We start from the raw sequence: 22,400 nt of genomic DNA on the forward strand, positions 1-22,400 counted from the left end.
TAAGCTAGTCCTCACCATGGGTGAGTGGTGCCACCCATGTAATGCAGGCAGGGTGAGACGGCCCCTGCTCCCCTGCAGTCTTTCTCTCTGGGCTCAATACCCATTAATTCTGTAAGAGTTCTGCAAGTGCACCTGTTTTGCACAGGTAGAACGTGGCGTGGCTCCCATTCTTTATGAAGGCAGGTGGAAGGAACCGATTGCAATACCTATGAAATTCTGAAATGCTGAAATTAATTATTTCTAAGGCCTATTGTTTAGGTAAGTAGCTTTACAAAAAGCTGAACTGTTAATTTATTTTTTAAGTGAATTTACTGCTAGTTTCATAAATTATGAGCCTTGTTCAAACCTCTTGATTTTCTGTATTGGTTTCAAGCAAAGCTACAGCTTCTATATAACTGATAATTTTAAGAATTTAGTCTGTCATTCATTACAGAATAGTTTTCTTTCAACCGCAAGAAAAGTATGCCAGGACATAAAACTTCAGAGGTAAAAAGTGCTAGAAAATTATTTTTTTAAGACTAATGTCCATGAAAAATCAGTCCTATGGTGTAATCAGTTGAACTAAAGCTCCTCATTGGTGGTGGTTTTATTTAAGTATCAAAAACAGATTTGTTCTTTTCTGTGAAAAAGGAGGGTCTCTTAGAAGAATGTAGCCGAGTTGGTTCTGATTATTTTTAAACGTTTATTTCCATTTACTTGAAATATACAGTGACAGAGAAAGAGGAAGGGAGTAGGGGAGGGAAGGAGGGAGATGTTGGGGAGAGCTCTTCCATCTGCTGATTGGCTCCTTAAATGCCCACAATAGCCAGGGCTGGGCCAGGCTGCAGCCAGGATCCCAGAACTCCATCCGGGTCTCTTATGTGGGTGACAAGGCCCCAAAGCACATCAGCCATCTTCTGTTGGTACCCAGGGTGTACTGAAAGGAAGCTGGATCAGAAACAGAGGAGCCAAACCTGAACCCCAACTCCAATATGGCACCCCAAGTGGGAGTTTAACCTGCTGTGCCACAACACCTGTCTCATGTTGGATTCTTGTGATCAGGTCTCTGAATATTCCACAGAGTTCTCCATTTGGAGGGAATGCTTGATACCATGGAGCATTTACCCTCCGTTTCTACTGTTATGTAGTTGAGATTGGTTGTTTTGAAGGTATTTGCACAAGAGGATAACGGGCACAGTTCATGGGCCCCGGAATGATGTCAGCTGGCTGTACGGTGTTGGAGGTGTATTTAAAGCTTGCTGGAGCGCTCCCTGACCTGCCGCATCCTCCCTGACAAAGTTCATGTCATGCTCTGTCATCTTCTACCCCTCCTTGTTCCGGTCATTTATCAACTTCCTGTCTCTGAGGAACAGAGTTAATGGTCAGCTGGCCTATGCTCACTCCTGCCCACGCCGTGGAATATGTCATCACCTGGAACTCCGCTCCCTGGGGCAACTTGACCTTCTCTCCTCCAGAGTCCTTGTTCCATATACACCTGATCTTCATCCTCATTAAGACATCTGGGGTCCAGACACCCCCATCTTCTCCCAAGTTCAACAGGCCCCTCCTGGCCTCACATTTCTCCCACCCAAAAGCCACTGTCTCAGTCTGCTTGGCCCTGTCCCCTTCCCTGTATTTCCCCTGTGACCCACCTCTCCATTCCCTGATGAGGACATCACCCAGCAGTGCAGATGGCCACCACCAGAGAGGCCACGTCACCTGCTGCACGTGGGTGCCCTGCACTGCCGGTTTGTTGTCATGCTTGTCTTTGCTTGGTCCTCTCGGCCACCCTCTGAGCAGGCTGCAGAATCATTCCCCCTCGGCTCCTGGTCGGTGCTTTCCTGCCTTCCTCACTGGGGAAATAGGAGCCACTGGGTAGGAACTCCACCTTGACACTCATCCCTCTCTCTTCATCCCCACCTACGGAAGCTACTCTCTTAGAGGAAGTGAGCCCCTCCTTCCACTCCAGACTGGCCCTGCAGCTGGTGCCTGCTCCTGGCCACCTGTCTGTGCCTCCTCATCTTCTCCCCTCGTCTCAGCATGTAATTCTACATCCCGCCATTGAACCCAAGTCCTCAGCCAAGAAACAGGTTCCGGTCTTTCCTATCCCCACCCAGCTTCCTCCAGGAGAAAAAAACAATGCTTTGATCTTACTCCCACACGCATCCCAGCCTCTCCTTCCTTCCCCATCCCCTTTTCGTCCAGGCTCCACTGTCTCGGCTTCATTCCCTGCCCCTGTCTTTCCTGCCTGCCATGCCAGTGACCTGGGAGCGGTCTACTTCCCTCATCTGATTGGCTCTCTTCAATGTTCCTTCTGCTGGAAAGAAGACCTCGTTTCTTCTTGAGCAGCATTGCCTAGTAAAAATAAAACGCAAGCCATGTATGTGATGTTTCTAGTAGCCACATTTTAAAAAGTTAAAAGAGATGGGTGGAATTAATTTCAGCAGATTATTTTACTTAACCCAGTTGATTCAAGATGTTATCACTTCAATATGTAATCAATACAAAAAAGTATTAACAAGGTCTATTATATTTTTCTTTATGTTTTAAAAACTGGTTTTGGTCAGGCTTCCAAGCGCACTGTGTGCTTTAGTTAGAGCACATCTGGACCTGGAGGATCCTCTGCTGAGTGCTCGGAGCCTTGTGTGGCAGTGACTGTGTGTGGTCCAGTGCGGCAGTAGACAGGTTCCTCCTCAATTTCTGAAGCAGCCCCCTCCCCGGCACTCCTCCCCCTCGTCAGAGGTCAGCCCCCTGTGCTCTAAGTTCCTTCCCCTGCACCTGTACACTTTGAACCTTTCAATCAAATCCTTTGACATTCACCTAAGTGTCCAAGTTGGGTACTGTATCCTCATTTGAAAAAAAAAAAAAAAAACTGTCATAGGCTTTGCGAGAGTGTTTTCAAGATGGCAGACTTCTCTCAGGGCATCCCTTGTTCTGTCTGACTCCTTTCCCTCAACCCCACCTGGACACTGAACAACGCTGTAGATGGTTCTGGAAGACATAGAAATATATGGAATCCTATTCCTTTTGTGTGAATAACAGAGAGATCCCGGGCTTTGGAGATTTTCTCTGAACCTATATTTATCCTACAGCAGTGACTTTAAAAATTTTTATTTATTTATTTGAAAGGCAGAGTTACAGAGAGAGAAAGGTCTTCCATCCACTGGTTCACTCCCCAGATGTCTTCAATGGCTGGAGCTGGGCCAATCCAAAGCCAGGAGCTTCTTCTGGGTCTTCCATGAGGGTGCATCTTCTACTTGGGCCATCTTCTTCTGCTTTCCCAGGCCATAGCAGAGAGCTGGATTGGAAGAGGAGCAGCCGGGCCTTGAACTGGTGCCCATATGGGATGCCGGCACTGCAGGCAGCGGCTTTATCTGCTGCGCCGTAGTGCCAGCCCCGAGCAATGGTTCTTAATCTTTCTCTCTTAAATCCCAGACGTCTCTGAAAAGCTTGTTAAAACATGCCTCCTTCCCCCAGCAAACTTGGTTAAGAGCAGACATAATTGTGTCAGGGGTTCACTGAGTTGCAGAAGCCCGTGTGTGGCAGTGTTAGAGGCTGGTTCTGAAACAGTGCTCAGGATCAAGAGCTGGTCCCCATCTAATACCAGGATTAAGATGAGTTGTTTTTCCTTAGACATTCTGAAAACACTTAGAGGATTTTAAGGTGCATTTGGAATTTGAACAAAGTTATGTTTCCTCCAAGGATACTTTGAATATTCACCAACAACACTAAAAACAATTTTAAACTTGTTCTTGGCTAAGGGAGCTAAGTTTCCCCACTCCCACACCCCCCATTTATAACAACTGCTCTGTGTGGCTCTGCAAGCCTCATGCTGGGTTGTGCCAGCATCCTGAGGAGGAACAAGTGCACACCAGGCCGTTGACCTCCCACAGGGGCCAATGTCAGGGGAGAGTGTGTCGGGGTACCTGCCATGCACCTTCAAGTGAGTCTAGGTTTTCTCTTCAGCAGCCCTGCTCTTGCCTGCAGAATGTGCCACCTGTTTGCACAGGGAGCACAGGGCCACGAGGTGGTGGATCCGCCCACAAGCACCGCACAAGGCCCCCAGCCCTGGGTGAGAACGGGGCAGCCTCATTACCCAGCGCCAAGTCACGTGCCTGAGTTCACTGCCTCTCCATGGTTTCCCTGCCTTATCTGAGCTTCTCCTGCTCTCTCTGGAGCCCACGCCTGGCCATGACCCTCTCTCCTGTTTATCTAATTTATTTGCTCTCTTGCCAGCTTCTCTCATTAAATTTCTTGCCCAGTGGAAGCGCTCTCTCTTCTTCATTGCCCCGAGTCATTCTGAAGCCCTGCTCGCCCCCACCGAGTCCCTTTATGTCTCTTCTCCTCCCACCTGACCCCCCCACCGCCTCACCTTCCCAGCTCCTGGCCGTTCCAGGTCTCCCTGCCAACTCCCCAAAGCATTCGCTCTCCCACCCCATGCCAGATGGGAACAGCCGACTATAAAGTGTTTATTGGGCTGAGTGAATGTCCTCATGCCCTCTCTCTGCTCTTTCTTACTCCAGCAAAGCTTTTCAGTGTCACATTTCTGATGAACTCTGAATCTGGAAGGATTTAGATCCCCTGAAAAATGCGAAACTCCAGCATTTGGCTGTGTTGGGAATTTTTGGCAGTTCCGCCCACGTCTGATGTTACGAGCACTGTTTATAGATGCTTGGAAAGAAGCCTTTAATACTTGTATTGTGTTTTAACTTGCTTTCCTTTGGAGGCAGGGAATTGTCAAGTAAGTACTCTCGCAGTCTGGAAAAGCACAGGTGTTCGCTCAACATCCCCCATAAGTGCTCGTGCACAATCCGCAGCCGGGAGGGGTCGTTCTTAAAACCTGCTGACTTTGCCACAAGGCAGGTGTTCTGCCCTTGCACCTTTCACCCTCAGTTTTGAAGCAATGCAGCCGTAAACGTATGCTTGTGAAACAAGAGATACTCCGAGATCGCTTTACTTTTCAGTTTTTTTTACCAAACATCAAGGTGGAAAAAAAGCCTCCAGTTGCCTCTCTGTGTATATGATATATATACAGTCTTGTGTATATATAAATATGCAGTGTTTGTGCTTGTATGCATAACTATATACAGTGTATAATATATTACATATTATACAGCCTGCGTGTACCCCGAAAACGAGCCCTGTGTTGAATCTCAAACTATGCCTTCTGACTCATGCCGTAGTTCTGCTGTCCCCTTGCTGCCCTCATGGACCCTGGCTTGCTTTTGTCGTACACACAAACGTTCTGAGGACTGCGAAGAGACCCACGGTTTCATCTGAAAGCCCCCCTAAAACAGAAGAAAGAGCAGATGTCCTGGGAAGCGATAATTAATGTGAAGGAAGCATCCAACTGTGCGAGCTGGCTGGCCCCCAGCCTCTGAGTGGGCTCAGTGTGGTGGCAATGATGTCAGCCGGGGGTGTCGTTTGTAGAGATGAGCTCTCTGCCCATTCTTCGCTGGTGATTATAGTACCATTTGGCCCAGTTATCACTTGTGATTACATAACATGTTTTGATTGAAGAGTTTCTGAGAAAATAAAGGAACCTTGTTTTCCCATGCACAAAAAACAAAACCTATAAGCCATTCCGGCAGGCAAGCTGACCTACCAAGAGCCACTGGGAATTACCAGGCTAAATTATGAGTTGAACTTGATTTGGCCACAAAGTAACCATTGTGCATGACGCCCAGCTATGTCCAGGAGGTGGTGGCTGGCTCTCGGAGAACCTTCTCTCCAACACAGGGGAGCGGGGACAGAGTCCCCAGGCACACCGGTGAAGCCCCGAGAGCGTGCCGGAAGCATTGCGAAGGCTGCCTTTTCTCTCCCTGTCCCGTAGGCGCGTTAGTGCAGTTTGCCCAGAGGTGGCAGGGTCTGAGCTTTCTGAATGTGTAGACCAGCGCACTCTTTCCTTTCTGTTTTAGTCCTTTGCTGGCATGCCGGGGAAGCATGGTTTGTGCCACACAGGAATGTCTGTTCACTTGGAAAATGCTTGTGCATGAATGAGTGGTTGCTAATGCTGCTCTAAACTGTACTAAGTTTCTCACTTGGCTTTGTTTGCTGCTTACAAGGGGATCAAGGTAATCCTTTCTCTTTGCATATGCGAGGAGCAATAAATAAGTGGATTTGGAATCTGCAGTGGGAGCAGGTGCAGTGGGAGCTGGTGTGGGTCCCTCAGAGTCATGCTAGCGTCTAGGGAACCCCACAGCACCAAGAATCGGCCCAGTCATTTAGGAGGTCGCTAGGGGCTACTCACTAGAAGATCTCCAGTTAGCTTGGCAGGCCCCAAAGCCCAAAAGTGAGAGGAAAAGGCGACCCTGCGGGACAGAGTGGCAGGTACAAGTTCTGTCTTTTGTGCCTTTGCATCCTCTTTGCCCTTCCATGTGGCAAGACCAACCCTGGGCATTTTGCACATGGCCCGGAGCCTGGCTCATGAATCCCATGTCCCATCCCCCCGGGATCTAAATCTAAGCACTGGCAAGTCCCTGTCTGAAAACTGGCCGGCGGCTGCTGGAAATCGGGCCCCGTCCTTTCCGTGGCTGGGCTCCTCGCTGGCCCAGGTGCCCTTCGTGGTTCCCAGGATGACGCCAAGGGTGGGCAAGAGGGACCGAGCCTGACTTTGGTGCCCTCAGAGTGGGGAGGCCCCCTCAGCACAGGACCTTTCGTGTCAGGGGCTTCTTCCAGCAGGGAGGGAAAGGGGGGACAGGTCGGAACCCAGGGCCAGGGCCCTCTGAACAGGGAGCCTGGCGCTGGCCTCCACCGAGGCGCCAGGCAGGCAACCTCACTGGCTCGTGTTTGATGCTGTGCCTCCGCCGCTCTCTCTGTTCCAGACCACCTGTCAGCCGTGCAGCTCCCCAGCCTGACAAGCTCCAGAAGAACAATATCACCAAAAAAAAGAAACTGGTTGAGGTGAGAAAATTCAACGTTGTTTCACTTTTAATCCTGTGTGGAGGAGAGCTGCCTGTTGGACTCCACCTTCCACATGGCCCACAACACTGGAGAACCCATGGGCCTGTTAGCTCTCTCTGTGTCCCGCCCCCACCCCTGGGACCCCAGCATCATAGTTCAATTCTTCCCCTCCCTACCCTATCCTATCAGGTAAACTCTAAATGGCCAATGACCCTTAAACCTGGCTCCCGTTCCCACTACGTGTACCACTTGGGGCCTCAGAATCCCTTTCATGGACAAGAGCGGCAACAGAGGAGGAGAGAGCTTGATTCCTTGCTGCCTCCAGTATTGTGTGAGCACTTGCTGTGTGCCAGGTGCTGGGCTGTGCACTTCCTGGAAGGGTTTCAGACAACCCTGACACACATCACATAGGTGCTTTGTAGCTTCTGTTTTACAAATGAGGGCACTGTGGTTCAGCAAAGTTAAGAGGGTTGTTAAGTCCCATCCACCAGGGGCCGGTGTTGTGGCATAGTGGGTAAAGCTGCCACCTGCAGTGCCAGCATCACATGTGGGTGCCGATTCATGTCCCAGCTGCTCCACTTCCAATCCAGCACCCTGCTAGTGGCCTGGGAAAAGCAGCAGATGACCAGTGTGCTTGGGCCCCTGCCACCCATGTGGGAGACTCAGATGAAGATCCTGGCTTTGGCCTGGCCCAGCGCTGGCTGTTTCGGTCATATGGAGGGTGAACCAGTGGTTGGAATATCTATCTCTCCTTCTCTATACATAATTCTGATTTTCAAATAGGTAAGTTAATTTAAAAAAAAAAAAAAAAAAAAAAAAAAAAAAGCTCCATGCACAAGATCAGTAGGCCAGTAAGTAGAGAAAGGTTTGAATCGGTTATTGAGACTTGAGGATCAGCTCCAGTAAACTCCCAGAGTTAGTCCTTTACAATATTAATCTTTGCTACCTGACCCCACCAATTAAGACTCAGGGGATTCTGACATTGACAATGAGGTTGAAGTTTGTGGTTTTGCAACCTTCGCCAGGGCCACTTCCAAGGTCATTGCCTATGATACCCCAGCACGAGTGAAATCCTTAACCCAAGCCCACCACTGCTCCTGGCTCATTTTCACTCTTCTCTGTCGTCCAGCCGTGCCCCACCCAGACCCTTCTCCAGTGACGCCCTTCACCCTTCCACACTCCCCCTCTGCTGCAGCCCTCATCGCCTCTTGGCTGAACTTCGTTTCCCGCTCATCTCTCCAGCTCCTCTGCTGGTCTGTGCACTCACTGAAGCCAAAATCCCTGTCTTCAAATTGATTGGAAAGTGGGTATTTAGTAAGCGGCTTTATCATGAAACATAGCACATGTCAGGACATGCAGCTGAGCCTGAGGAGAGCAGGATCCAGGAGCTGCAAACCTAGCATAAGCCAGGATGGCGCCTCTCTTCTTCCCGGAAGAGTCGTGTGCGCGTCTGATGCCTTTTCTTTATCTGCAGACTTCTTGAACTGTTTTTGCCTGGTGGGGTCACACGTTACACACACAGCTTCTGGGAAGGGTACCTGAGGCAGAGACTGACACTCGCTAAGGTGGAAGGAAGAGAAAGGCGTTCCAGGTGATACTTACAAAACACAGAATCCTAAGGATAGGAACGCTCATGCTGTGTGAGCTCCATGGGCGAGTCAGGTCCGGCCGAGGGGCGCGGGAGCTGGAGTCGGGGGTGTGGGAGAAGGACCCACTGTGCCACCTTACAGAGTTTGAGCTTATACCCCATAGGCAATGACAGACTGTGAACTTTTGTTGAATTAAGAGGTGTTGTAGTGTTTTAGGAAAATTAACCTGCTTGTAATTGGTGAGCTTTATTTAGAAAAAAGGCCAGATTCAAAGAAACCAGAGAAGGGAAACTCACATCTTAATTTCATATCCCACCAACCAGCACAGTGCCAGCCCTATAGGTGGTGCCCGATGCATGTGTGTTGACATCAGTTGAGACCTGCTGTGAATCAGCCACTGGTCTTTGTCATGGGACTCAAGACAGAAAGACCACAAACCAGGAACAGAATCTGGTTGTCGGGACAAACATACAAATGCGTACAAATTTCATAGGCCAAGCACCAAACATTTGCCCAATATTCTGCTCTGCCGGTCCCAGCCACATTTATGGGACTGAGGGGAGCCAGTCCCGGAGCCATTACTCAGCTCACCTGCAGGGCTGCTGAGGCACAGACCTGAGACTCCCAGGCGGCCTTTCTAGGGTATCAAGTGTGCAGACCTGGGCTCACCCACTGAACCAGGAAGTGTGTCTGGTTTATTTAGGAAAGTCACTGTAATCCTGTGTACCACTCTGCAAACCTTGCGTTTCAGGGCTATGTTTTGTCCCGGGGTAGGCCAAGAGCACCGTGTCTCCAGCAACTGGCCATTGGCCTCACCAGCCATGCTGTTCCTGTGCCGGTGTGGCTGTTCCTGGGATGTGGGCGTGCTCCTCTGTTCTTACTGCCTCTGAGGGTCACTGTACTCTGTGTGTGTGAACGCAGGAGCTGGCCCTGGACCATGTGTTTGGCTACCGAGGGTTTGACTGTCGCAATAACCTGCACTACCTTAACGATGGCACCGACATCATCTTCCACACGGCAGCGGCCGGCATCGTTCAGAACCTCACCACAGGTAATGGGGACGCACCAGCGTCGGGATCCGGGCTTTCCCTGGTGCTCTTTGCTACGCTTTCCCACTCTCCAGATGTGTAAATGCTTCAGCAGGTTCCTTTCATGTAGGGCCATTCCCCTCAATTCCAGGCTATTCTCAGTTAGTCTGAGAAATGCTCAAACTCAATTCCAGGAGACAAAGCCCTCGTCCTCTCTGGCTTGAACACCGCCAGGTCTTGTTGTAAACCCTAGTGGGGAGTTGTCTATGCTTACATCAGCTCCTCAGAGGCTGGGCACCATGGAGAGGAGCCAGCGCCGGGTGTGGGGAGGAGAGAAGTCCTTGGAGACCGTAACCAAGAACAAAGCACAGGGGATTTTTCAGCAGCTCTTGTTTTTCAAGTTTTGTTTATTGGGGCTGCTTGGCTGTATTTACAATGAGAGTGATAGACAAAATTTACTGTCCCTTGGACTAAATTGATGACTTCAATTTAAAAATGAAGGTAAGCAACATTTTGAACAAAAAAGCCTTTAGAAATTAATTTAACAAAATTCATATCTTTTTAGAATTATTTATTTGAGAGAGAAAGAGAAAACTCTGCCCTCCGTTGGTTCACACCCCAAAAGCCCTCAACAGCTGGGGTGGGCCTGGGCCAGTGCCGGGGACTCATGTCTAGGTCCAGGTGTAGGTCTCCCACATGGGCGACAGAAACATAATTACCTGAGCCGTCACCATTGCTTCCCAGGGTCCACATGAGCAGAAAGCTGGAGTCCACAGCCAGGGACTGAACCCAGGGGCTCTGACGTGGATATCGGGCATCTGAACCACCAGGCTAAATACCTATCCCCTAGACATCCATATCTTTGACACCAAATTTGAATATGTTAACTTTTGCCTTAATTGCTTCAAATCTCAAAACAGACCTTTTTTCAAATGTTTTTGTCCCTTCCCAATTCTAGGAAGTCGGTCCTAAATAGACTTAGTGGAGTCACTGGGCACATACTGATTTGTGCCTTTTTGAGGGAGAAGACGACCTTGAAATTTTCTATACATATTTTCAAATGTCTAGCTACATGTTACCATTTTAGTAGCTGTGTGTGTGTGTGTGCATGTGTGTGTGTGAGAAACACTTCATTCTCCTCTCAGACCTTGGGAATTTGGGTGGGTTTAAAGTGACCATGTAGGAAGTCAGCAAACACATTTCTTACACTAGATGATAAAGCACTCTTGCCCTTTCTTCTACTTCCTGCGATGTATGTTCACTTAAGACTTCTGGAGGGTAAAGCTGTCACCTGGGCCATCCATGTACTCAAGCAGATTGACACTTGGTAAATATGATTAAAAGAGAACTCCCTATAGATTTCTTATTTCACTCTTCCTTCTATGATGAGTGAGTGGCGCCATTTCGTGCAGTAAAGCATTACCTCCAGTCCCGCCCACCTGATATCAAGAAACCATCAATCCCATGTCACGGGAAGGAGGAAATCTTAAACTTGCCCATTTTGGTCTCTGAACCTCATAAGGCCGCAGGAAGCATGGAAGTGGAGCTCAGACACAGTAGTAATGGATACCAACTTTTCCCCCAGACGTAGAATGAACATGTAAATTTTTAAAAGGGGCTTCCTGTCTTCCCAAGGATGGTTCTAAAAGTGAGAATTTGGAGGCCTCACTTTTGTGAGGAATTTCCAGATTCCACATGAAGCCCTGGGTTGCTGATGCCTTCTCCCATCACTCTCCCGTGCTCTCTCTCTCCTAGGGAGCCAGAGCTTCTACCTGGAGCACACGGATGACATCCTCTGCCTCACCGTGAACCAGCACCCCAAGTACCGGAACGTGGTGGCCACCAGCCAGATAGGTAGGGGGCCCTGCAGCAGCGGAGGCTGTCGTGGCTGAGCAGGGACGGTGACTGTGAGCAGTTATTGGCCAAGGGAGTAAGTGGGCCCCTGACGCCCACTCTTTGTTGTTGCTGTTGATTTTGGGGGTCTGTGTTAACACTCCCATCGATGGGTGATGCTGAGGGAGCATAAAGGCATACCCGGAGCCTGCCAGTCCAAAGAAGTGGACACCCCTGTCCCCGGGGGCGGGGGGAACAATGCTGTGGACCCCAGGTGTCCCATGAGGAGCCCCGTGTCTTGAAGGCTGGTGGTGGTGCTTGGGCAGGCTGCAGTGTGTGTGCCTGGCTCCTCTGCGCTCTGGGAACCTGCCCACAGCAAATGTGAACCGATTCACATTTGTGAGAAGTTTGCTCATTCGTTTATTTTATTTTTTTTACTTTGTCATTTCAAGGGCAGTTTTGACACAAGTATCCTCCTGCTTGTTTTCATTGAACCCATGTCCATTCTTAAGTTTCATTTGGAACTCTGTGATGCTGGTGCTGACTGCTTCCCTTCGGAGACGTGACTTACCGTAGCTATTGTTTTCCCTTGCCGCTTCCTCATTGCCATTGCCCACCCAATGCAGGTGATATCCCGGAGACCCCAGGTAAGGCCGTGCCACCCGTGAGTAGTCTGACTCCGCACAGCAAAACCATGTCCGTGTGTCCTGTTGGCTGCTTGTATCTGGCGGAATTGCTGATACAAATCATTGACCTCACCAGTTTCCTGTGTCTCGAATCCTCCGCACGTGTGTGCGTGTGTGCTGGATGTAGATGTCCACAGTTTCCCGCTGTCTTTCTCCCGGGGCCAGGTCAGACCATAGATCTCATGCCCAGTGACCACAAAGGCCCCAGTGCTGTCTCAGCAAAGGCGTTGAAAGGAGCACGGGCATTCTCGTGTACGCGCCGCTCCCCGCCTCAGTTCTGTGTTGTGCCTCCCCACACCCAGGGACCACCCCGTCGATCCACATCTGGGACGCCATGACCAAACACACCCTCTCCATGCTGCGGTGCTTCCACTCCAAGGGGGTGAATTACGTCAACTTCAGCGCCACCGGAAAGCTGCTGGTGTCAGTGGGAGTGGACCCTGAGCACACCATCACGGTGTGGCGATGGCAGGAAGGTAGGCCCGGCTCGGCTGTTCCTCCTCGGGGCTCGTTGTTCTGTGGGCTGCGCTCCAACCCCACCTGCCTCACTTCAAAGGCCACCAGAGGAACTGTGGCCAGGGGCCCCGGGGCCGCTTAATGAAGGATCTTTGGGGACTTAGAAGGGCCCGGATATTGGCAACCTTCTTCCTCCAAGACAGCCTCCTGCCCATTTCTGTCTCATCCACCTTCCTACCCTGACTTCCTTGTCCTTAGATCCTGTGATAGGCATCACTTTGGTTGCCTTTGTTATAGGAAATGGGAAAATATTTTACCATGGAAGCTTCAGAAATACATTTGGATATTTACATTTTTCTTTCCTTTCAGTTTTTTAGACATGAGAATTCACCGACAATCAAGGCTTAGGTTTCATGCAGCCGATTTCTTTTTTGTCCTCCCCGACACACACACACACACACACACACACCCCAGCTGCTACTAAATTTATGGACATCCTAGAATGAAAGATGTGCAGTGTTCGGAGGATATTCTCAGGTCAGGGTGCTGCTCTGGCGAAAGCAGATCCAATTAGTGAGGATGTTAATGAGGTCTGCGTGCAGCCGGGAAGCCTGTATCTGGGACACGCTGAGCCAGGCAGGCAGAGAGGTGGCACGTGACCAGCGCGGGACTCTGGAGTCCCAATATCTGTCAGGTTCCCATGGTGGGGTGGGGAGGGGCGGCTGCAAGAGATGAGCATGTTGGAAGGAAAGCTCCTTCCCGAGCCCCCAGAAGGAAAAAAAGGGTGGATAGCCTGCAGAGATTGTCGGTGAGACACACTCATCAAATTCCATCGAGAGGGAGATGGGTCCTTAGTATTCCCAGAAAACCGCGTTTTCCCCCTTCTTGTTCATGCGTATGCGGAGTGCAAATGGGCCCCTAACTGGTATCACAAGTGACTGGCAGACTCACCCGGATGAGAATGCCCGGATGGCGCATCTTAACTGGTGCATGGAAAGCACTGGAGCTGGGGGACCAGATAGGATCCAGCCAGCCCCCTCCACGGGGAGCCCAGCCAACAGAAAGGGCCTATGAAATCCCTAGGGGAGACCCAGCCGCCTCCGGCAGTGCCTCCCATTCCCAGGTCCTTGGAAGAAAGCTGTCATATGGCTCGAACACAGTCTTGTCTAAGTTCAGGTTCCCTCTCCTCACAGCCTCCAAGTAGCCCTCCCCCAGGGCCCTTGTGACCTTCCAAGGGAGGATCGGAGGATCCAGGACTTAAAGCGAGTTCTCAGAGAGAGGCCTCCCGTCGTCCCTTTGGGAATGAGTCCAAGAAAGGGCCAGTGAGAATAGTTGACGGCCTCTTACCTGCCATGGCCTCTCCCGGGTCAGCTGTGGCCTCAGCACCTCTTCTCCCTGACTTCCCCAGTGCGGGTTCCCTGCACTAAGAAGCCGTGCCTGCAGGTGCGTGGCGTGTGTTTGGTGAGGCCTACTTAGCTTTTGTTCTCACCATTTGTTAGCTCATTTGTGAGGGGGCTGTTTTGGACCCGCTCTCTGAGTGTATAGATAATAATAAACCAAATAAAATGGAATTTAAAATGCGCTTGTTACGTAAGACGCATGAACTTGAGTCCTGGATGTCTAATTTTTCCGAAGCAGAGTAGAACCTGATGCAGAGAGGATCACAGGTGTCTCCATAATCAGAAGTGTCCCTGAAATTCAGGAAGAAGCAGATAGTGGCTTCGGAAAAATGCTCCTCTCCTTGTTTCTCTGCGTCTCCCTCTTGACGAGAGAGATCCACCCTGCGCCCCTCCATTGTCGGACACTGGTATTGCTGCTTCTGCTTTGGCTTGTTCAAATGCTTTTTCTGCTGGGGTGGGAGGCTTGTCTTTTTCAGATGATTTTCAGTTCCTTATGGAGTATTAATGTTAATCCTTTGGCTCTTAGAAGCATTGCGAATATTCTCTCCTGGTCTGTTTTTTACCTTGGTTGTGGTATCCTTGGAGACCAGGGGTGGTGAAACTTTGAGCCATAGCTAGTGGGCTAGTCATGGATTCGTGTGCAGGGAGAGGTGACCTGTGGGTCTCCCCAGCCTCTCCTGGAGAAGAATCCCGGGGGGAGCGTCTGAGGGGGCCACTGCACACCCAGCTAACTTGAAGACCCTCCTCTGCCCTACAAGATGTACATTACAAAAACAAGTAAATGTAGAATTCTGAGAAACGGATAGAAAAAGTAATAAAGGGAGGGGAGACTATTAAGAGGAAAATGGAACTAAAACACTGAGTTTCATTTAAAAAAGGCAACAGAAGTTAAAAATAAACACTCAAAATCTTCAAAATGAAATAAGATGAAAAGAGAGAGATGGATTTAAAATACAAGCTCCGAGAATAGAAGCCAAGAGAGCCAAGAAGGAAGTAAGGTGAGGGTGCTGACATGAAGCAAACCACGATGCTGTGTCAAGCACTCTTCTTAGGGCTTGTAGCAGTTCTTTAAATCTTTACCTAATGGAAAATAGCAACTTTTTTTACTCCCCAGTTTACGTGAGGATAGCCCCAGTCCAGGTGAGGAGACTAAGACCCAGACAGTTGAACACTGTGTCCAAAGCTGCTTTGCGATGATGGAGTTGGGGTTTAAGAAGAAGGTTCATTAGAATGCAGGGGAGTCAAAACCATAAATAAATTGGATTGAGGGGAAAACTAGCAATTAAATACATAAGGTAAAAATTCTTAACCTGAAAGCAACAAAATTAAAAGGACTATGGGAAAGCTTTTTTAAATAAAATAAATGCAGAGAACCTTAGAAATGGATGCTGACCGCCTAAAGGAAGGTGAGTCCCCCGTGGAACAAACTGAGAGCTTTAGGCTTCCAGTGGGGTGGTGATGTGGGAGCCTGGAGGAGGGAAGGTGGGGGTACCCTTGAGAGCCTTTTGCCTTTTTCTCACCTCCGAGAGCTTCCATCTCCTGGGCCACTTCTGCTACTGGCACAGCTGCAGGCTGTTCTGGAAACCTCACAGATCGCCGTCCTCCCCTCGGCCTTCAGGGCACTGTCTGCAGGGCAGAGGCAGCTCATTCAAGAAGAAGGCTGCCCGGGAGCCCGAGGCCCGCCGACAGGCTCAGAGGGCCGATTCTAGCGGATTCTGTCCCCCTGACAGGTGCCAAGGTTGCCAGCCGAGGCGGCCACCTGGAGCGCATCTTCGTGGTGGAGTTTCGCCCTGACTCAGACACGCAGTTTGTGTCCGTCGGGGTCAAACACATGAAGTTCTGGACCCTGGCGGGCAGCGCCCTGCTGTACAAGAAAGGGGTCATCGGGTCGATGGAGGCTGCTAAGATGCAGACGATGCTCTCCGTGGCCTTCGGTGCTGTGAGTGCCCGCGGGGGCCCGGAAGTCCTGGGTGCGGGCGTCGGGGAGGGGGCCCAAGAAGAGACGAGCAGTAGGAGAGCCGCTGCTGCCTTCTGCGCGTCTACGCGTCCCTCCGCAACTACTGACCCTGCTCTCAGCACTGGCGGGGGACAGTCTTGTCTCACAATGTGAATGGGGAAAAGGAAGGACCCAGCCCGGGGCTGGAGGTGCGGGAGTGCGAAGGCGGCCCCAGGCTTGCCTGTTGCACCTGGGGTTAGCCCAGAGGACACTGGGAACAGTTCCCGCTGCTCCCGGGTGGTCTTTTCCTCCCCAGCTCTTCTGCTCCGCCAGTCCCCCCAGGGCCCCATGTCGGCGGCAGTGGGGTGCCCTCTGTCGCCCCTTCTGCTGTGGCTGTGACCCCTTCCTGGGCTGGCTGCGGCCGAGCTGTGGCGCAGGCTGTCCCCTGGGCACGTTCCCGGGCTCCACATGCTTATGGATGTGGAGCCAGACTCTGGGAAGTCACACGCCGGTGCTGCTTCCCTTAGCGCAGGAACACGCCATGGCCCGCGCACATCAGCCTCTCCGGCTCTGGCTCTGTAACAGGGGCGCGGGGGTGGGGGTGGGAAGGGACCCTTGTGGGGGTGCCGCGAGCAAGGAAGGTGTCGCTTTGCTTGCAGAACAACCTCACTTTCACGGGTGCCATCAACGGGGACGTCTACGTGTGGAAGGACCACTTCCTCGTCCGGCTGGTGGCCAAGGCGCACACGGGCCCCGTGTTCACCATGTACACTACCCTCCGGGACGGGCTCATCGTGACCGGCGGCAAAGAGCGGCCGTAAGTGGCGGCTCCTGCGGGCGCAGGCCAGGGGAGAAAGTCTAGATGGCCCTGCACCTTGCCCTTCTGCTGAGGGCTCCGGGTCCAGGCTTCCCAAGTCGGAGAGAGGTGCTTCCGGGCTTACCCACCTGAGAGGCCTCCTGGAATAAACCGGAGGCACCGCTGTTCCTCAGGTCTTACCCTCAGTAGCTGTTTGAGGGAAAGGAGGAGGTCGGGAGAGGAGGGTAAGGGAGTTCCACCAGGGCCAGGGAAGAGATGACCAGGGAGCGGGAAGACAGGGGGAACGTTCAAGTACAAACCATCGGATTTTCCAGCTTACGTTCTCTTTGCTCCCAAGATAATATTGTTGGAAGGGGCTGGAGGAAATCTACAAGTTCAGGGGGTTATGAGCACTAAAAATGGGGCCATGAAAGAGGCCAGACCCTGGGTGGTCTGTTCTGCTGGGCCTGTAATCCTGATGGATGGGGGAGGGGGGCTGAGGATGCGGGTGATGGGCTGTGTGCCTCCCCATCTTTGTTTTTTTTTTTTTTTAGGACCAAGGAAGGAGGTGCTGTGAAGCTGTGGGACCAGGAAATGAAGCGGTGCCGGGCCTTCCAGCTGGAGACGGGGCAGCTGGTGGAGTGTGTGCGCTCCGTGTGCCGTGGCAAAGTGAGCGGGCAGGGGCGGGGAGAGGGGTGAGCCCTCCTGTGACACCTTCCTAGCCAGGCACTTTGCCTGTGGGTGTTTGTTCAGTCCTTAAAACAAGTCGCCACTTGTGAGTTAGGCATGGGAGAGGAGCAGTCACAGGGGCCTGCGGTGTCCAGTGGAAGGAAGAGCTTAGTAAGATTTTGAGCTGTCTTAGAAATTGGCTGTCTAGGGCTCCGTGCTGTGGCACAGTGGTTAAGCCGTCTGTGGCACCGGCATCCCATATGGGCAGGGGTTTGAGCCTCAGCTACTCCGCTTCCAATCCAGCTCCCTGCTAATGTGCCTGGGAAAGCAGTGGAAGATGGCCCAAGTGCAAGAGTCCCTGCACTCAGGTGGGAAACCCGGATGAAGCTCCTTGCCTGGCCCTGCCCTGGTTGTTTCAGCCATTGTGGAATGAACAGGAGGATGAAAGATACCTCTCTCTCTCTCTCTCAATTTTCAGATACATTGTTTTTAAACAATAACCCAGACATCAGGGTCCTTTAATTAATTATTTATTTATTTATTTGACAGGTAGAGTTATAGACAGACAGGGAGAGAAAGGTCTTTCTTCCACTGGTTCACTCCCCAAATGGCCACCACGGCCAGTGCTGCGCTGATCCGAAGCCAGGAACCAGGTGCTTCTTCCTGGTCTCCCATGCGGGTGCAGGGCCCAAGCACCTGGGCCATCCTCCACTGCCCTCCCGGGCCACAGCAGAGAGCTGGAATGGAAGGGGAGCAACCAGGACTAGAACCCAGCGTCCATATGGGATGCTGGTGCCGCAGGCGGAGGATTAACCAAATGAGCCACGGCGCTGGCCCCCAGATACATTCTTAAAATCTTAAAGAAAAGGAAGAAATTGGCTATCCACCCTGAGGTGTCATGGCAGTCACTGGAATGTTCTAGCGGGGTCTAGATGACAGAGAACTTGGTGCGCAAGTTCAAGCCTAAAGTAGTTGATGGCAAGAAGGGGAGGAGATGCCAGGGGATGGATGGATTTGTTGTTAAAAACAGAACTTCCCTCAGCTACTTTAACTCCAACGCACAGAGGCATTTGTCCAAGCCTTCCTAATAGAGACGTCTTCAAACTACTGGTTAAAAAATTGTGACAACATATATGAAACAAAAGATATACTGTTTTAACCATTTTTACAAAATTTTTATTTAGTTGAGAGGTAGAAATTTCATCCATTGGTTTACTCCCCAAATGACCACAATGGTGGAGGCTGGGCCAGGCCAAAGCCAAGAGCAGGGCTCTCAATCCAGGTCTCCTGCATGGGTGGCAGGTACCCAATGAGAGCAATCTACCAGCTGTTGCCGGAAGCTGGAATCGGGAGTGCAGCCAGGTCTCAAATCCAGGCAGTCTGATATGGGACCACAAGAGTCCCAACCACTAAGTGGCCTAACCACTAAGCCAAACTTCTCCCCGACCCCCGCTATTTTAGCCATTTTTAAGTGTTCAGTTCAGTGGCATCAAGTACACTGACATTGTGGAACCATCCACAGAACTTGTTATCTAGGAAAACTGAAACTCTGTGCCCAGTGGACCCTCCGGAATCACCATAGTACTTTCTGCCTCCATGAATTTGACTGCTCTGGGTATCTCAGGCAGCAGCTGACCTTTTTCTAATAACGTCTTAATTACAACAGGGCAAAATTTTAGTGGGAACCAAAGACGGAGAAATCATTGAGGTCGGTGAAAAAAATGCTGCTTCCAACATCCTGATTGATGGACACATGGAAGGGGAGATCTGGGGCCTGGCCACTCACCCGTCCAAGGACATCTTCATCTCCGCCAGCAACGACAGCACAGCCCGCATCTGGGACCTGGCTGACAAGGTGAGGGAGCCCTCTGCTCAGCTGGGATGCCCGCAGCGGGGCAGCGTGAAGGCCAGCGAGCATCAGCCTGGAGCTGAGGGCTGGGCTGGAGAACAGGTCAGCTTCAAGTGAGGCTGGGAATGTTAGACTAGGCAGGGTGGACGCCTAGGAATGAAAGAGGTCCCCCACGTGCCCATTCCATTATCTTTTAGCCCATATCCACTTATAAATAGTTAGAGCGCAGGAATAATTTGAGAATGATTATTCTCTTGTTATGAAAGAAACTACAAGACAGGCAAATCATGTCTTCCCTGGAAGACAAGACTGATAGCCATCGAAAATGTCAGATGTCCCCACGTGGGCTAATATATTCCTGATGAAATCCCAACATGGATTCTCTTAGAGTTTGGGAAAAAATCTTAAAGTTCATCCGGGGTAAAAATGCAAAATAAGAAAGGAAGGCGTAGCCTGTGGGGACAAACAGATTGCTTCTAAGTTTGGTCCAATATTAAAACAAGCACTTAAGTTCGAATAATTAAAATCCTTGGTTTCATTTCAAAATGGCTACTATATGTCTCGGTCCTAATTTTAGTTCGAGGGTCAGAGAACACAGAAAAGCCCAAGTGTGTTTATTAAACTCCTAAGATGGTGTCTATGAATATTTAGTAGATTTGTTAGCCGTAGCTGCCGTGTATTGCATACCTACTGTATCCCATATGCCCTGTGTGCAGTGTCATTAAGGCTGCCTACAGCCTTGCCAGAGCTGTGTTAATAGGGCTTCCTTACACTGAGAAGTCACTTGGAGCTGGGATTCCAGATTTGAACCAGCAGACTTCCCCAAGCAAGAGCTCCGTGATCTACAGCTGGAGGGCCAAATCTGGCCTGCTGCCTGCCTCTGCACAGGAAGCCACACTTGTTGATGTATTATCTGTGGTTGCCTCTGTGCCTCAGTGACAGAGTTGAGTGGTCGGGACAGAGACCATATGGGCCTGCAAACGTCTAAGACATTTACTGCCTAACTATGTACAGAAAAAGTTAGGCCCACTCTTCCCCAAAGCCTACTGCCCACAGAGCTACCCAGGGGCATTGTCCGTGAAAAGTAAGGGAGGTGGAGGCCCACAGTGCAGGAGAAGGCAGCCTCACTGCCTGGGGCAGGATTTCCTCAAGGGGCCGGCTGCGGGCCAGGGGCTCAGGTGCCTTCACTTTGATTCAATGTAGAAGCTGCTAAACAAGGTGAACTTGGGCCATGCCGCCAGGTGTGCAGCCTACAGCCCTGATGGGGAGATGGTGGCCATTGGCATGAAGAATGGAGAGTTTGTCATCTTGTTGGTGAACAGCTTGAAAGTTTGGGGGAAAAAAAGAGACCGGAAATCTGCTATCCAAGATATCAGGTGCGTAGGAAGCGGGCGGTCTGGGCAGGGAGGAGAAAGGGGACATTCACTTCACCCGTGGTTGTGGTTTGCAGTCCAGGAAGGCTGTTTTCAACAAGCCAGCTATGAATGCATACCCTCTCACACACTCACTCTCTCATCTGTCTTGACTAATTTCTCTAAGAGTTTGGTAAAAATGACTTGTAAAACGTCACTCTGCAAACCACCGTATGCATCCATGTCCTTGCTTCCTGGGACGGGACCCAGAGCAATGTCTGAATTCCATTCGGCGCAGGGAGAAGCTGACCACCCGTGAGTTGGGTGGCAGATCTCCGTGCCTTGGGGTGTGGGAGCCCCATGCCCCGCAGCCCTTCTCATGGACCTGCTCTTGGGTTTGCTTTTTCTAGAATCAGTCCTGACAACCGATTCTTGGCTGTTGGTTCTGCTGAGCACACAGTTGACTTCTATGACCTCACTCAGGGCACCAGTCTGAACCGCATTGGCTACTGCAAAGATATTCCAAGCTTTGTCATTCAGATGGATTTTTCTGCGGACAGCAAATACATTCAGGTATGCTTCAGGTTTATTTATATCTGGGGCAAGCAACGGCAGTGGTCACAGCAACAATGGCTTCTACTGATGGCCTGCTTCTTGCCAGGCAATGCACTCACTTACTCTTTAGGGCACGTTTACTTTGTCCCCTATTTTATAAATGAAGAAATGTACTACATTTATTTTATAAATGTAGAAACGGAGGCTTAGAGAATTGAAGAAAGTTGAGAAATGGAATTCAAAATGGGAAAGCCTTGTTGTATGGTCAAAGAAGCCGGAATCAGAAGCCTTGGTCGTCTTTAACCTCCCCTTCAAAGATTGCATATTTCCAGGTCTCTGGGGCTATATCTAACCTGTGGTGCTTCTTGCTTAATTCCAAATCCTATTGGGTCTCCTGACCCCTGTGCGCTTGTGACCTGGACTCAAGACAGTGGGCCTAGGGAGCACATCCTTGGATCCCAAAGGAAGTGACCAATGGGGAGGGACTGAGAGACACCCCACCCTCAGGTCTGACAGCCAAAACCCAGATAGCTTCTCCTGCGTTTATCAAATATGCACTTGAGAGCTGGCCTGCAGTTGGGTATGCAGGGTGAAAGGGGAAGAGTATGCATTCGTTCATTCACCAAATACTTACTGCAGCAGACACTATCCCAGGCCCTTGGGTGGATCCAACGGGCCTGGTCCCTGTCTCCTGGAGCTTGCTCTCGGCAGAAGACAAGTGCACAATAACCCAGGCAATGACAGTTGTGATGATGTGAAGTGAAGGCCAAGCAAAGGGTGCTGGGGAGCACTGAAGCAGGTGCTGACTTTAGATTCACTTGGTTTTGTGAATTTTGCTCTGGGTTGGCCACAGGCTTTGCAGCCTGGAGTTGAGCTTGGGTTTGGAGAAGAGCACTAGAGCTGCAGAGACAGGGCCTGTGTTCTGGACAGCAGCACACTGACTGGAGTCTGTTGAACTGCAAAAGAAAGCTGATGACATGGGTTCTCTTCCACCTGCAGGTGTCAACAGGAGCCTATAAGCGCCAGGTGCATGAAGTCCCCCTGGGGAAGCAGGTAACCGAAGCCATGGTCATTGAGAAGATCACCTGGGCCTCCTGGACAAGGTGACTGGAGGAAAACACTTCCTGAGGCAAAAGTCACAAGGGAGTCTCTTACTGCAGGCTCACCTCCAGGTCCACGTACAGCCAGAATCGGAAGCAGCTCCGAGACGGAGCCATCTTTTCTGTAGGGGTGAACTGGGAGGCTTTTTGGTACGAGTGTAGGCTGCGGGTCTTGATTTCGATCCTGGGCTTTTGATGTGCGGAGTCCTCCTCCTGTGTGTCCTGCACAAGAGCTACAAGTCCCTAACCCCATCCAACAAGTTTAAAGG

The 22,400-nt window shown here is 50.8% G+C and overlaps 1 protein-coding gene across 1 annotated transcript in view; it reads left to right on the top strand.

The window, feature by feature from the left end:
- Positions 1 to 22,400, top strand: part of EML6 (EMAP like 6) — a 297,135-nt gene that overhangs the window by 271,878 nt on the left and 2,857 nt on the right. The window contains exons 28-38 of the mRNA XM_062209442.1: positions 6,804 to 6,882; positions 9,393 to 9,522; positions 11,255 to 11,353; positions 12,321 to 12,494; positions 15,605 to 15,813; positions 16,470 to 16,627; positions 17,161 to 17,275; positions 18,942 to 19,130; positions 20,328 to 20,500; positions 20,887 to 21,049; positions 22,031 to 22,134. Of these exons, the coding sequence (XP_062065426.1) occupies positions 6,804 to 6,882; positions 9,393 to 9,522; positions 11,255 to 11,353; positions 12,321 to 12,494; positions 15,605 to 15,813; positions 16,470 to 16,627; positions 17,161 to 17,275; positions 18,942 to 19,130; positions 20,328 to 20,500; positions 20,887 to 21,049; positions 22,031 to 22,134 (1,593 nt within the window). The remainder of the gene's footprint in view (positions 1 to 6,803; positions 6,883 to 9,392; positions 9,523 to 11,254; positions 11,354 to 12,320; positions 12,495 to 15,604; positions 15,814 to 16,469; positions 16,628 to 17,160; positions 17,276 to 18,941; positions 19,131 to 20,327; positions 20,501 to 20,886; positions 21,050 to 22,030; positions 22,135 to 22,400) is intronic.

Source organism: Lepus europaeus, chromosome 13, assembly GCF_033115175.1.
Source record: "Lepus europaeus isolate LE1 chromosome 13, mLepTim1.pri, whole genome shotgun sequence".
Classification (NCBI taxonomy): domain Eukaryota; kingdom Metazoa; phylum Chordata; class Mammalia; order Lagomorpha; family Leporidae; genus Lepus; species Lepus europaeus.